We start from the raw sequence: 16,200 nt of genomic DNA, 5'->3' as shown, positions 1-16,200 counted from the left end.
GTTTTCAAACATAGATGACGACAATTTACGGACTGCAGCTTCAAGTAAAAATGTTTAACATTAAATATTTTCCCAAATTATGCACATGCTTGTAATGCTTGTAATGCTCACAATTTTTTTTTTTTATTGGTTAGCCTTTACAGCTTTGTACAATGTTTATGTGACATTGCAACTGATCACAATCAGTTATTCTGAGTCACTAGCACATTGCCAATAATCTCATATTTGATGGTGTTCCAGTCAAACACGTTTCCCTTCACATATGTTTCTTGGTTTGAATAAACCGCCTTAATCTGACTGCCAGAGAGAACATAGTCCCACATTTGCACATCTGTAATTTCTCCTACAAAGCTTTGACTTGCGTCAAAGGAACCCGCAAATGCATCAGGGTCCTGACCGAGCAGGACGGTGCCACCAGGACGAATTAAGTAACCTTTTCTATAGATCTGGAATACACTGCGACGTCCATCCACCCAGAAGGCAGTAAGACCAGTCGCAGATTGCCAGGTGACGCACAGGTGGGTCTGGAATGTGGAGAGAGGAGGGAGATGGTAAAATGCTCCTTCTCTACTAGACTGAATATACAAGACCACACGACCGTCCTTCTGTCTCCACAGGTTCAGCTCGTCGATGTTAAACGTACGGTATGCGAACAGAATGATCTCCCTCTTGCCCTGGAGCTCCGTCGCAACGCGCATGCAGAGAGTAAATGCTGAAAGATTCAGTGACTTTTTAGGAGTGAGTTTAACAAAGCTGGTATCAGTCTCAGTTGGAAACACAAGCACTTTACCACCAAGACCCACTGCAAGACAAAACCAAAATCATTTAAAAAAAGGGATTAATAGATCACAATTATCAATGTTATCTATTAGCGAAAATGTGGTACCTTCAGTAGCTGCTGGTTTCAGAGAGAGCAGACAGAAAAATAAAACCACTGGTACCAACATCTTCAACATCTTGATGCAGGTCTGAATGAAAAAGTGCAAGAAGAGTCATACAATGATTTACTGTTTAACAGTTGTTTAAACAAGTTTGTCAGCAAATAGGACTGGATTTAATTCATGCAATAATGAAACTTCATCCTCTAGCTGGTAAATATGGAGAGACACAAAAACATTACTTCTAGTTTAGTAGATTAATTCTTCTGCCCCATTGTTACATTAAATCACATTTAATTAAGCATGAAAGCACTACATTACTTTTTAAAAGATGTATTACACAAGTATTCAGTGTTCAGCACGCTTTTTCTGAAAGAAGAGTCGCGCTCAGCTGCTTGCCTCCTAGATGGTTGTAATCAAGGAGGTTCTCCAGTATTCAAATGCATTGGGGATTGAGCTCAGACTGAGGAACGATCCTCCTCACTGTTGTTTTAACATGCAGTGATATGATGAACTTCATAAACTACATGGAGCATGTGTAGAATTCATAGTAAAATAAAATAACAGAGTAGGTGTATTTAAGTCATTAAACAGCTTAAACAAATAAATTTTTTTTCATTGTCCGCATCACTTGAAAAAAAAAATCAATCTGAATCCACCTTTCATTTCTTTGAAAGAGACATTTTTTCATGGTAAACAATGATCGCATATACTGTATCAAGAGGTATCGACCTTATTCAGCTCTATTGCGCACCAGTCACGTATCTACTTGTGTGCTCAAGTTCAAGGTGGCAGTCCAAACACTGAATCTAATCAATATACAGGCAAAAGTTTACTTCACTTAACTTACACCAATGAGTTTAAAGTTCATTGAATGAAAAAGGGGTGCATAGCAGAACAGAAGGATTAGAAAGGGCACCATATAGCCCATTTATATTATGCAGTTTTCTTTACATGTGGTGCATAATTTTATTTCCACCAGTCAAACAACAGAATAACAAACTTGTTACTGAGAAAATGTCTAAATGTACCTTGCAGCCTAGGTTTTAAGGGAGTACGTACATTAGCTTGTACATTAAGTGGTGCGGCAGTATTTTGGGCACAGTGGTGTGTGTTCACTCAACAACAGCTCTAGTGGATACAGTAACTGCTTTTGTGTGGGTAATTTCACAACTGCAATAGATTCCAGTTACTTGACCTGCAGGCCGTATGATCACTTAGTCAAACATACACAGTTTGATTGTGAAATGCATCCTGCTAGAGTTCAGATATGAATGTGTTAACAGAGCATAGATCATTCTTTTGCTCCGTTCCTCAAATAAAGATAAATGGCTTCAGAAGACATGGAGTTGTCCCGCAGCAGTGAGTTGGCCCTCAGCCCTCGCAGCTAAAATTACTCCACTGCCACAGTAGTGATCTCCTCTCCAAGCAATTTAAAGCAATGGAGTTCCTAGTTCAAAAATATTTGACTATGCTTTATGCTTCAGTTTTTGATGCCTTGGGAGTGAGAATAGGTTGAGATGACATATTTTATGGTGTTCCAATCAAACACATTTTCCTTTGGCACATATGGTGAGAAGCAAAATCTTTGTGTAAGAGCCATTTAAGATATTTGTTTATTTATATAGATGTGAAATAAATTATTGTTTGGATTAAGTAATTGTTAAATAATTGTACTTAAATAATTTAATATGTTTCATATAAATACTGAAAATTATGCTGATGTCATTTCCGGCAAGACCTGTTAGAATTTGGTTCATGCAACATTTCCAGTTATTTTTTTGTTATTAAACTTGCTTAAAAGGAAATTACTGGACTTTTGGATGTTATTCGAGTTCAGTACACGCTCACACAAGTAGAAGAAGCAACAGAAATCAGAAATTGGACGGATTGCTATTACAGTTTGTTTGTTTAAATATGTTTGCCAGAAAGCATAAAATAATGAAATAAAGAAATCATCCTCTAGTTGGTAACTGGAAAGATTCAAAAACATTTCTCCTAGTTTTGTAGATCAGTTCTTCACCACTTCATTGTTATTAATATTAAATCACATGTAATTTACTAAGCATGAAAGTAATACATCACTTGTTAAAAGACAAACCTTAAGGATCAGGATAAGAATACTTACTGTGTTCTTCAGTTCTTATCTGAGAGAAGATCTGTTCAGCTCTGTTTGTGTTGACCAGAATTTATTTGCAAAGTGGATTGACCTCAAATTCAGGTTTGAGCCTCCCCAGTCCCCACCATCTTTTTTCTCTTTAACCTGTAAAAGAGAGGTTGACGTGTCCTGCAGTGACATTCAGTGCATTTATTAAAAGACTATATGGAGCATGTTTTCTTGTATAAGAGTAAAATAATAATCTGCAGAACTGCATTAAAGCTAAATAAACAGTTAAATGAGAAAACACTTTCATAAATGGTGACCAGATACAGCATTTCATAAATATTTATTCATTGTACATTCACATTAATTTCATATCTTGATGTTCACACAAATTACAATGAAAAATTTAGTGTTTTTGATATTATGTTCATTTTTATTAGTGTTTGGACTTATACTCATCAAAATAATATGAAAAGTTGAAAATTGAAATACTCAGAGGTTGTTCTTGTAGCAATAAACTTTAAGGCACTTCAGAAGAAACATTAGACATGATTAAAAATACAGATATAAAATTATTTTATTTAACATTCCATATACTTTTGCCTTAAAGGAATTTGATGAGAAGTATTTGAGTCTATATTGAGATGGAAGGTGGAGAGAGGAGGCAGGCTGAAAAGTGCTCCATCTTCACTGGACTGAATATACAAGGACAAACAACCGCCTTTCTCTTTCCAATAGTTGAGTTCATCGACCTCGGGCATGTGGTAGGCGAACAGAATTTCCCTCCAGTTTAGCTCTGTCGCAACGCGCATGCAGAGAGTAAACACTGAAAGACCGTTGAGCTCGAGTGCACAGTTCACCATCACTCAATTTACGAAAACAAGAGCAAAACATTGCTCATGGCTTATTCACCTCTTCAGCATGCTCTTTTATTCAGCATAAACTTTTCACAACAAAAACGCATCAGCTCTAGTACAACGTAGAGACGTAAACACGTAACAACATACGTCATCACTCCCGTACCATAATACCTTCAAATCACGAGTTCACACTTACATATATTTAGCACGAGTAACGTAATGCGTATTTGGCGAGTATAGAAATACGTTGTTGGTGTGCTGTCCGGGGGAAGGGCCCTGAGCTCGGGAATGGCATGAACCCAGAGTACCCCCCAAAAAGCAATTAGGTGTTGGACAGCTGCCAGACTTAGACCCCCCCAAAATACGCACTGAGGTCTGGCGGGAGCAGGTTTCGAGAAGTCGCCTGTTTGGCAGGTCGAAGGAGCCTACGTGCTCCGTGGGAGCGGCGACGGATGGGTAGGCCCAACCGGCTGCTGGTGTGGACTCCACACTGGTGTGGAGGCAAGGTTCGGGAGCCGTTGCTGGCGGAGACCAACCGATCCTGGGGCCGGCAGATTGGTCGGAGGATCTGAAAAATCCCCATTATAGGTCTTGTTGTTTGGACGGGAAAAGTTGAGTTTGTACTGTAATGGCAAAAGGTGCAAACCGAATGCTGATTAACCGTCAAATGAGTAGAGGTATGCCAGCTGTATTTATATCTGTGTAAAATACATTACTTGATTTGCAAGTATCTCACGTGCTCCTCCCGAATTTTAATAAAACATCATATAAAACAATAGGTAATCTGGTTGATACCATAATGCAATGCATAAGAGTGCAATACTTAACACCCACTCGCTCTTAGCTTATTATATTACCAGAAAAATAACAAAAACAAATAAGACTTCTCTTTTACATAAATAATGTATACATACATACACTTTTAAGTGCCAAACATGTCTCGAGCAAATCTCCTCAGTTTTGCTTAGTGGCTGGCTTTGTCATAATGTCAGCAATCATTTTCTCAGTGGGACAATACCCCAAGATTACCTTGCCATCATTCACAGTTTCCCTTATAAAATGATACTTGATGTCAATGTGCTTGCACCTTTGCCTACAGATTGGGTTTCTGGCTAGTGCTATGGTACCTTGGTTGTCTTCATACACCTTTGTTTGTATTGGTATGTGTCCATACCCCTGAGTAGATACATTCCTGCATGGCTGATGCTAAGGACATGTATTCTGCTTCACAAGTAGACAGTGCCACTGTTGATTGTTTTCTGGTTTTCCATGAAATCAGAGAACTTCCTTCATTTAGACTGACACAGTAACCTGACATACTACATCTGTCTTTTGTGTCTGATGCCCAGTCAGCATCACTATATACTCTTAGACCTAGTTTCTCTGTGTCACTTCTTCTGAAACATAATCCTTGTTCTGCTGTACCTGGTATCTGAACACATGTTTAACACTGCAAAAAATGCTTTTCTAACTTAGATTTTTAGTCTTGTTTCCAGCCAAAATATCTAAAAATTCTTAAATCAAGAAGGATTTTTTTAGACAAGTAAAAATTATTGTCTTGTTTTCAGAAAAAAACATGTCAAAATTAAGTGAGTTTTTACTTGCAAAAAAATACACTTTTTATTATGTGCTAGCAGGGTGCAGCCTATTTAAAGGTATTATAGTCACCCTGTATTCTCTGAGTAAGATCAACTGGCGAGTTTGTGCCGTGCGTTCACAGTTGACTGAGTGAATTGCTAAGCGACACTGGATCGCTAATGAATGAAGAATTGAATTTTCAGAATAATCAAATATATAAAAATTTATATACAATCGATATCTGTGATCAGTTTTTAATTAAGAATATTGCCTAAATTTAATGATCACTTGAAACTGGAGTCAGATCAAGCACGGAGCTAGATTAAAATTGAAACTAAATCCAGATAAATTCAGAGGTGCAAGTAAAAGACCGAACATGCATTAAACCTTCGACCAGGCCGCTGGATTCTGCTGCATTCTGACACAATGAAACACGCAGTGTCTCCACGACATGGCGGCGGTGGCAACAATACTACAGCGAGAAAAAAAGTTACACCATTGCGTACACATTTGGGAGGTGTTATGGAAATCTTCCCACACAGTGACGTAGACACGTGGGGACGTGTTTGAATGAGCCTTTTTTGGAAGGCGTGGATGAGCCATCACTTTTAGAAAGAATATCTCTTTGGGTTTGAGTCAGACTTTAATCGGATCTTATATATGCCTGAACAGCTTGTAACACTCCAAAGACAAAGGAAAACATGAAATCGTGATGTATGACCCCTTTAATAAGCCTACATGGCTGTGGCTGCCTCACTGTCCATATGTTCCTTCCCTGTCTCTGTCTCTTTGTATTGCCTTTCTTTCTCAATCTGAACATTTTCTGTCTCTGGCTCAGTTCCAAGACCTTCCCTTTTACTTTGTTGAGTTGACTCTGGGGCAGTTTAATCTTAACGTAATGAATAATAAACCTTTTACAATCATATTGTAAATACAATTGTTAGGCTTAGTGCTAATTCAGTTCATGATGTTGTAACGTAATTACTTTAATTCGAATAATTTAATGGTGAGAGGGGCACCTCAGCTGATGAGGGCAGAGGGGCAGTGGCTCTAGCCACCGGGCCACCCCCCTGTGCATGGCCCTGGTGCCTCGGAGGTAGCCGTTTCACTGATGTATGTAAACCTCAGCAGATTCAACACTCCCTTGAGATCCTGCTCTCTCTTGTCAGCATAAGAGACTTGCTTCACTCTGCAGCTGGTGTCCGGAGGTGCAGCACGCACACTCTAACGATCGCCTGGCAACTCACGCTCGTAGCGATCCACCCTGCTCGAACACAGCGAGGTATCCGTAATGCAGCGACGCCATCTGACTCAATTCAGGTGACCTGCATCTCTCTGCTCATTACTGCTGCTCTCTCCTGCAGCTCCACCCTAAATATACATTTCCTCACTTCCGGATAATTGATTTTCCTCCTCCGCTCAGCCATAACACATTTAAACTCCTCTTAGGTTTTTCCATATTGCCACAACATCAAACCGTGCAAATTATTATTATTGTTAAACATTATTCTCAAATTATTAATGTTAACAACATCAGCATTGCTTGACTATGGGTATAGTGTGTATCAGCGAGTGATTTTAGCTTCTGTACAGTCTAATCTCTAATTGTCATACTATTTGAATTTCATATTAAGAAATTATTTTAACCTAAAAAGCTAATTATGCTCCCTTCAAACTGGTTGTCTTTAAAATACAAACCTTGTGTAATCCCAGGCTATCTGTGTAATCAGATGCACATTTAAACCTGGAATATAATTTAATTACATAAACACAAAATCCTTTGTGGATTACAATCCGCCATCAAAATGATACATTTAATAATTCCAGCTGCTGTGAGAAAAGGCTAGAAATGATCTGTCCACCTGCAGGATCCTCACATGCGATAGCCTACTAGCCGGGACAACTTCTTTATGTTTACAGACGTGACGTAATGACACAGTGCCATGCTCCAATTTCCCACGAAAACCTACCCGTACCACTCAAATTAGAAAACATTATTATAAGCTTACCATTGTGAATCGGGCTAAAGTAAGGCAATAGTTTTGAACATTGGCTGGTCATGTACTTGCTCAAATATTGATTTTGGATCATTTTTAACCAAAAAAGTTACGGACTGCAGCTTTAAATATCATGGCTGCATTTATGTTTATTGTGGTTTTGTCTTGCAGTGGGTCTCAGTGGTAAAGTGCTTCTGTTTCCAAGACCACCACCAGCTTTGTTCAACTCACTCCTGAAAAGCCACTGAGTCTTTGTTAAGTATTGAACTCTTATACATTGCATTACGGTATCAGCCAAATTACCTATTGTTTTATTTGAAGGTATTATGGTGACGTATGTTGTTACGTGTTTACGTCTCTACGTTGTACTAGAGCTGATGTGTTTTTGTTGTGAAAAATTTATGCTGAATAAAAGAGCGTGCTGAAGAGGTGAATAAACCATGAGCAACGTTTTGCTTTCGTGTTCGTAAATCGAGTGATGGTGAACTGCGCTCTCGAGCTCAACAGGTTATGGGCCCAGTCACAGAAGCAAGCGAGCATTTTTGAGCAAGTTATACGTGCTAACGAAACAGCTAAAAGGAAGCAAAAAGACGGCGACTCCACAAAATGGCGAGTAGAGCGACAGGATTCCAGGTACCGCAGCTTTTGTTTGACGGATTGGAAGATAAATATGATCTTTGGGAGAGAAGATTCCTAGGGTATCTGCATACTCTAAAGCTAAAAGAGACGATTTTGCATGAGCCCGCTGATGCCGACACTGAACAGCTAGCCGAAGACAGACGGAAAAATGCTGAACTGATAGATGATAAAAGTCTATCATTGATAAGACATGAAGCTGCTGACGATGGCAGGAAAGCCCTGAGAATAATGAAAGATCTTAGCGGTTGTAATTACATCAGCAGATTCGGCACATTCGCGATAGAAAAGTGGCGCTTTCCAACTTCAGTAACATTTTACATTACAGCTAATGGTATTACAGCTGTGAAATTACAAACAACAAATACACATTCTGAGACATGAACTAAAATTAATTGTGAATTTTATTAACATTAAATCGTCCTCCTCCCATTTTCATCTCAATATTTTGGGGAAGCTGTGCCTCCCCTGCCTTCCCTGACGAGCCACCACTGATAATTGCTCTTCTTTTGAAGTTCTGTGCAAAGAATCCTGAGAAAATATCACAGTTTCCAAAAAAAAAAAAAATAAAATAAAATTGCATCACTGTTTCAACATCAATAAAATGTTTCTTGAGCTAAAAATCTGCATATTAGAATGATTTCAGCATGATTCATATTTGATCACAGCAATAAATTATATTTTACAATATACAGTGGTGGACAGAATTATTTACACCCTTGATAAATATGATCAAAGAAGGATGTGAAAATGAATCTGCATCATTAATCCTTTTGATCTTTTATTTTAAAATAATCACAAAAATCTAACCTTTCATTGGAGAATAAGAATTTAAAATGGGGGGAAATATCATTATGAAATAAATGTTTTTTTTTTAATACACATTGGCCACAATTAACAGCATCCTTTCATTCAATACTTTTTGAAACCTCCATTTGCCAGTTTAACAGCTCTAAATGTTCTCCTATAATACCTGATGAGGTTAGAGAACACCTGACAAGAGATCAGAGACCATTCCTTCATCCAGAATCACTCCAGACCCTTTAGATTCACAGCTCCATGTCGGTGCTTCTTCTCTTCAGTTCACTCATTTTCTACAGGGTTCAGGTCAGAGGACTGGAATGGCCAGCAGAAGCTTGGTTTTGTGCTCAGTGACCCATTTTTGTGTTGTTTTTAAGGTTTGCTTTTGGATTATTGTCCGGTTGGAAGATCCAAACATGGCCCATTATAAGATTTCTAACAGAGTCAGTCACTTATTGATTTTTTATCTGTTGGTATTTGATCGAATCCATGATGCCGTGTGTCTAAACAAGATGTCCAGGACCTCCAGCAGATATATAGGTCCACAAAATTAAAAATACAGCAGTATATTTCATTGTACACATGGGGTACTTTTTATCCCTGTGTGCACCAAACCCATCTTGAGTGTTTGCTGCTAAAAAGCTCATTTTTTAGTTACATCTGACCATAGAAGCCAGTGTCTTTTTGAAGTTCCAGTCGTGTCTGATAACTGAATATACTGGAGTTTGTTTTTGGATGAGAGAGGAGAATTTTTCTTGAAACCCTCCCGAACAACATGTGGTGATGTAGGGGCTGTGTGACAATTTTTTTTGACAATTTGTTTGACAAGGTTTTTTTGACCCCGAGACTCAACTATTTTCTGCAATTCTCCAGCTGTGGTGCTTGGAGAGTCTTTAGCCACTCAAACTCTCCTTCTCACCGTGCATTAGGACGATATAGACACACGTCATCTTCCAGGCAGTTTCCTAACATTTTATGTTGATTGGGAACTCTTAATTATTGCACTGATGTTGGAAATGGGAGTATTCACTGCTCTAGCTTTTTTCTTAAAGCCACTTCACTAATTTGTGAAGCTCAGTTATCTTTTGCTGCACATCAGAAATATATTCTTTGGTTTTTCTCATTGTGATGGATGATTAAGGGAATTTGGACTTTGTTTTTTCTCCTATTTATATTTCTGTGTAACAGGAAGCCATGGCTGGATAATTTCATGTTCATAATCCCCTGGAGTGCTCAAAATTGTAAATATGAATGGGAATATACTTCAGAGATATTTAATGCATAATAATTTCTAGGGGTGTCAATAATTGTGTCCAACGTGTATTTGAGAAAAACATTTCTTTAAAAATGAGATTTCCTCCCATTTTCCTACGTTTTACTCCTACAGTGGACCAATTCTCAATCAATGCTTTATTGTCAATAAATCACATTTCATTAATAATTATCAAAGTAATACATTACTTTTTAAATGACACAGAAGACACACTTACAGTGTTTAGCAGGTCTTTTCTGAGTTTTTACAGACCCATTTCTTGAGACTATATGGAGCATGTGTTAAATGACACACTGAAGGCCTATTTAAAGGTGGGGTATGTATTTTTTTCAAAAACGCTTTAGAAAACTGAGTCTGGCCCAGTACCAAACTTGTAGCCAATCAGCAGTAAGGGGTGTGTCTACTCATGATGCAAAGGAGAGAGTGCTCAGTGCACATGATGGACATTAGCCGAGCAATGACAGAAAGATAGAGATGGCGGATAAAAAACAAAAGAGGAAAACATCTACGGAACAAAATAAGTGATTACATCGGATGCTGCGCCACCAGTGTTGGGCACGTTACTTTAAAAAAGTAATTAGTTATAGTTACTAGTTACTTCTCACAAATAGTAACTGAGTTAGTAACTGAGTTACATCATTATAAAAGTAACTAATTACTAGGGAAAGTAACTATTGCGTTACTTTTAAAAAAATGTTCAAATGTCAAATAACTTAGATGCCCCCAATATTAAATATGTTAAATTAATGAAATGGACACTAAAAAGAATAAATTATTATTATAAAACATTGTACATTAATCTACACTATTTATCTACTGACACTTAGTATCAGTCAGTCAAGCATTATAATATAATATTATGATAATTTAATATTATATGATGATAGAACTTTAGTAATTAGAATAACCAAGTATGAATGCATATTTGTCATCAATATAAAACGCACTAAGGATTAATGAGCTGCTGGGTTCATGAATATTAATCACGTTGTCTGCGTTCGCTCGAATTGATTTGCTGAAATCAAAACAGGGACGATAATAGGTGAGCGCCAGCCAATGAGATTGTCTTTTGCGCATTAGTTCCGCCCACTAACAGGGAACCCGGCAGTTCTTAAAAGCTGAAGAATTCCAAAGGAACTCCGTTATTTTGACAGGAAAATACAACAAAGAATATCGTTTACATGTAGCGCGTCAATTCTGCATGTTATGAAAGACTCTCTTGCTCTGTATCTTTCTTTGCGTGCGTGTATGTGAGAGAAAGCAACAGCGAGCCGTGCGCCTTCACACTAGAGTTTATGGTACGTCAAATACAGCTACACTGCATCCATTCAGATGAACTGAAAAATTTAATTCTAAGGCAAAGCGACCGTTGAAAATCATTTGAAATTTGTGTCAGCGCAGCAGCAGCAGTTTACTGTTGGGGATTTGTTGTGCCGCGGTGCTGAATCCGTAGACAGCGTCACTGTTTATAATTACTTCTATAGTATTTTGTTGCGCCGTGTGTAGACACGATGTTACGATAAGGCTAGAAGTAGGACCCGTTTAGATAACGGATCAGCTTTCCAGCGCTGGAGAGAACTGAAGGAGTGGGAAGGCCTGCGATCGGACGCCAAGGTTGCTTTGTTTCTTCTCGATAGGTGAGTAACATTGGTTTTGGTTTGTTTCACAGAACTAATCGTTGCCTGGGATGCGTAATGCGTATGAATGTGTGGGGCGGAGCTATCAAAATAGGGGCGAGACCCTTTGGGGATAGGGGCGTGTTTGTATTGGTGATTTCAAATATCAGCATTGGCTACCAGAAATCACTTACCCCACCTTTAAGTGAACTATATAAAAGCTAAATGGTCATTAAAGTGGTGAAATATTTTGAAGATATGTCTTTGTGAACAAATTTTAACCTGAAATTTTGATGTTACAAATATATTTTGGTGTTTTTGACATAATGGTAACATTTTCCAATAATGTTCGGACTCGTTGTGCTCATCAGATCAATAAAATCATGTTTTATGAGCCTTACTGGATAGACAGATAATTAAAAGGTACAATACAGCTTAAGTTTATTGCAAAATAATCAGATATATAAGTCATTCAGAAGTGTAGGGAGACAGACTTGATTATGATGCTCACAGTGCTTTATGGGAGTGGGCAGTCCCTGCAGAGTTCCAGTTCTCTGATTGGTGGATACTTCTCTGCAGGATTATGGGTAATATAGTTTTTCACCAAGAATTATGTTGTTAAACTTCACACCTTTTTTTTTGTTAAGCAAACTTTGGGGAAAAACATCTAATATTATACTTTTTGTGAGAAAATTGTTACTAGACTGAAGTTAAGTGATTTAGAACATATTTTAAACCTAAACTCCAAATTATGCACAGACACTGCAGTTGTAATGGTGAGAAAAATTTATTTGTTAGTCCTTACAGCTTTGCAAATAATTAAAACAGGTTACAGAGATTGACACAACTGTATGAGATTACAGAACCTGACATAAATGTGTGACGTTACACACTGCAGGGTATCTGCAGGATTTTTAAGCTCAAATTTAAGACTTTTTAAGACCTGCACAAATAAAATGAATACCATATAAGGCAGTGTCGGCAGTGTCGATAGTAACATAATACACTGTAAAATGACTGTAAAAATCACGATTTACAGTTCAGATACAGGTTTTGCAACAAAACCGTAAGTATTATAAAATTATAAACTTCACATTTGAGCCTTTAAACCACTTTTAAGAAAATTGATGAGTCAAAAGCATCAATTATTATATTAATTTAAACAATTATTATCAATCAATTATTATATTAAATTACATGTAAATTACTGTTTTAATTGTTTAGATTTTTATAATGCATTATAAATGCAAATGACCATGGAATAAGCGGGATAATCAACGGCTAGCCATGCATTAAAGGATTTTAAATGCTCTTCGCATCGGGCGGTTCTTTGCCTCCACGTTGTGCATTTAAAATCCTTTAATGCACAGCTAGCCGTTGATTATCCCTTACATAGTGCATTATTTTCTCGTCGATCCACCAGTTCACATTTACAACTCTGTGTGTTTGCAGCATAAAAACATGGCTTTTTAAGGACCTGCGGAATCCCTGACCTGATCAGAATCAGTTACCTTCCACCACTAGCACATTTCCATTAATCTCATATTTGATGGTGTTCCAGTCCAAACGTTTCCCTTCCCATATGTTTCCTGGTTTGAATAAACTGCCTTAATCTGACTGCCAGAAAGAACATGATCCCACATTTGCACATCTGTAATTTCTCCTACAAAACTCTGCTCTGCGTCAAAGCCACCCAGATATGTATCAGCGTCTTGGCCGAGCAGGACGGTGCCACCAGGACGGATTGAGCGACCTGTTCTATATAACTGGAACAAACTGCGATGTCCATCCACCCAGAAGGCAGTGAGACCAGTCGCAGAGTCCCAGGTGACGCACAGGTGAGTCTGGAAGGTGGAGAGAGGAGGCAGTCGGAAAGATACTCCATCATCACTAGACTGAATTTGCAAAGTCAAACTACCATCTGTACTTTTCCACAAGTTAATTTCATCAACCTCGGGCGTGCGGTAGGTAAAGAGAATCATCGACTTCTTGCCCTGGAGCTCTGTCGCGACACGCATGCAGAGTGTAAATGCTGAAAGACTCAGTGGCTTTTTAGGAGTGAGTTTAACAAAGCTGGTATCAGTCTTGGTTGGAAACACAAGCATTTTGCCATCGAGACCCACTGCAAGACAAAACCAAAATAAACCATTAAAAAAATATAAATCCATCTTTTACAATAGACAAGCAAAATCGTGCTCACAAAAATCTGTGTAATCTGTTAACAATAAATGTTGTACCTTCAGTAGCTGCTGGTTTCAGAGACAGCAGACAGAAAAATAAAACCACTGGCATCAACATCATGCTGCAGGTCTGAAGGAAAAAGGGCAAAAGAAAATCCATTACTTCTTGTAGCAGACAAATTCTTCACCACTTCATTGATTTTAATATTAAAATTACAACAGTCCATTATTCTTAAATGTGTTCAATTATTTTTAAGGAATAAGGTTCAAGCTAAGAATACTTACGATGATCGGCAGGTCTTGTATGAGAGAAGACGACTTTGGTTTAGTTGTCTCCTAGATGCTGCTCGCTCTTTTCAGTTTAACCTTTTAAAGGGAATTTGGCATTGTAATGTCATTCTGATATTCCCAATAAACCAAAGTTCAGGAACTCCCACAACACAGATGCCATGCAATAAAACAATAAAACTCAATAATCTGGAGATAAGATTTCAAAGAAAGAGCAAAGGCCTTGCCCAAACTTCTCTCTTTTCTTATTAATGACCCCGCTCCTCTCCTCTCTTTTCCTATTGATTTCTGTGTATCACTGATTTAGCAAGTTGTATGGGAAAAGACTGAGAGAAAAGTAAACTGCACTTTTTGTCAAGAGCAAGCAGTAGGTGGCTGACCAATAGGTATTAATCAGACTAAAATCAGACTGGCGAGTTTGTGATCGTGAGATTCACGTACAGCCGACGTGAGACGCAAATGCAACATTGGGTCCCTGACGAACGAATAATTGAAAGAATGGGATATTCAAAATAATCAAATACCTAAATTAATGCATAACTAGAATTTGTGATTAGTTCTTAATTAGAAAAACAATATAAATTTAATGATCACTTGATAATTGGATTCATTAAACACGGAGCTAGAATCAAATTGAAACTGAATCCTAATAAATTAAGTGAACTTCGCAGAAGCACCAGTATAAGACTTAGATGCATTATAAGACGGCAAATAGCATTTAAGTTTAATTGTACACTGACAATTTTAACCTAAAGTTTTTGACATTTTAATCATATGTAGCAAATTAGCTCAAAGGGGTAAATATTAATGATTACTCATAACTTGTTATAGTTAATTATTAATCTTTATAGCAGCTTTAGAATTAAGTGTTGCAGAATTAATTTTACAATCGACTGATCTGTTAGTCCACCGAACTGGTAGCGCAATCTTTTATCAATTCAAAGATTATTCTCCTGGCCAAGAAGGAGAGCTTTCTCACCTGTTGATACTAAACAGTACAAGAGCATGAAACTAAATCAAATGTTTAAGTGACCATGATACATAAGCACCGAACACAGAGACAATCAAGAGTGTATATGAAAAGTTTAATAAATGGGACTATAACACAGCCAAACTAAGGTAGTAAAGGTGAGAGAGAGAGAATGGCAAGCCTTACACATTCCCAACCCTAAGAGCCAGCAAGGAATCAAAAAAAAAAAAAATTCACCTTTAAAAAAGGGGGTTAAACTTACAGTGCATCTAGAAAGGTTACTTGCATTGGTTTTCAAGCGGAATGATAGTTTGAAAAAAGCAGGGAACGCTGAGTTCAACGTAGCATGCTGGAGTTGTCCCTTGCGGGTCTTCCGGGAGGAGTTGGTCCGCGGTTAATTCAAACAAAGTTTGAGGGGGCGAACTCCGCAGCAGACTTCTACCTGAGAGTCAAAGCGGCATTACATGACAAAAGTGTGGACTCAGACCGCGAGGGTTTAGGGTGCGATTAGGGACAGGGCTAGAGCCACATGTTTTTTCCCCCCATCCCACTGTATCTCATCTTTTTAAATGATAAAAGCACTCTGTGTGATTGGCTTTCAGCCCTTTTTATTAAACTATGCATACATACATGATGCTGATTTGTTTATAATTGTTTAAGCAACGCAGTTAATTATATTTGGTTTATTTGCATTATTTTAAACATTATGCATTTTTTTTCACAGATAGTCATGTTATTTTATTGCTTTGAACAAATGTGCATTAATAATATTTTGCTTGATGCACCCTTTTGTAGCCTCAGGAGAGAAGCCAAAAGCATTTTCCCCCCCAACTAATATTGATAATATTTAAGTACAAAATTCAAATTTAGTTTTTCAGCTATTTTGACAGCCCTAGTACTGACCGATAGCAACTGTGATCATTCAATTCTTCTAATTCTACTCTCTCTCATTCAAGTAGCTACTCTATATAAACCCATCCAGTGGTCAGAGCAACAGCTGTTATGTGTCACTCTAAGTT

General features: G+C 37.8%; 1 protein-coding gene and 1 pseudogene across 2 annotated transcripts; both read right to left on the bottom strand.

The window, feature by feature from the left end:
* Positions 1–98: 98 nt before the first annotated feature.
* LOC131533767 (C-reactive protein-like) lies at positions 99–3,127 on the bottom strand. Of its 2 annotated transcripts, none has more exons than XM_058766241.1 (3): positions 3,007–3,127; positions 887–968; positions 99–802 (listed from the first exon to the last, which is right to left on the bottom strand). In XM_058766241.1, the coding sequence occupies exons 2-3, from the start codon at positions 954–956 to the stop codon at positions 183–185; spliced, it is 690 nt and encodes a 229-aa protein (XP_058622224.1). In that variant the 5' UTR covers positions 957–968; positions 3,007–3,127; the 3' UTR covers positions 99–182. The 2 variants fall into 2 exon arrangements, with proteins under 2 accessions (XP_058622224.1, XP_058622225.1); XM_058766242.1 differs by lacking the exon at positions 3,007–3,127 and adding an exon at positions 1,200–1,319.
* A 9,396-nt stretch (positions 3,128–12,523) lies between these two features.
* On the bottom strand, positions 12,524–14,517 carry LOC131533769 (C-reactive protein-like; annotated as a pseudogene).
* Positions 14,518–16,200: the final 1,683 nt, after the last annotated feature.

This window comes from Onychostoma macrolepis, chromosome 24 (genome assembly GCF_012432095.1).
Source record: "Onychostoma macrolepis isolate SWU-2019 chromosome 24, ASM1243209v1, whole genome shotgun sequence".
NCBI lineage: Eukaryota > Metazoa > Chordata > Actinopteri > Cypriniformes > Cyprinidae > Onychostoma > Onychostoma macrolepis.
The sequence above is the reverse complement of the archived record's forward strand: the minus strand, read 5'-3'. Positions and strand labels throughout refer to the sequence as shown.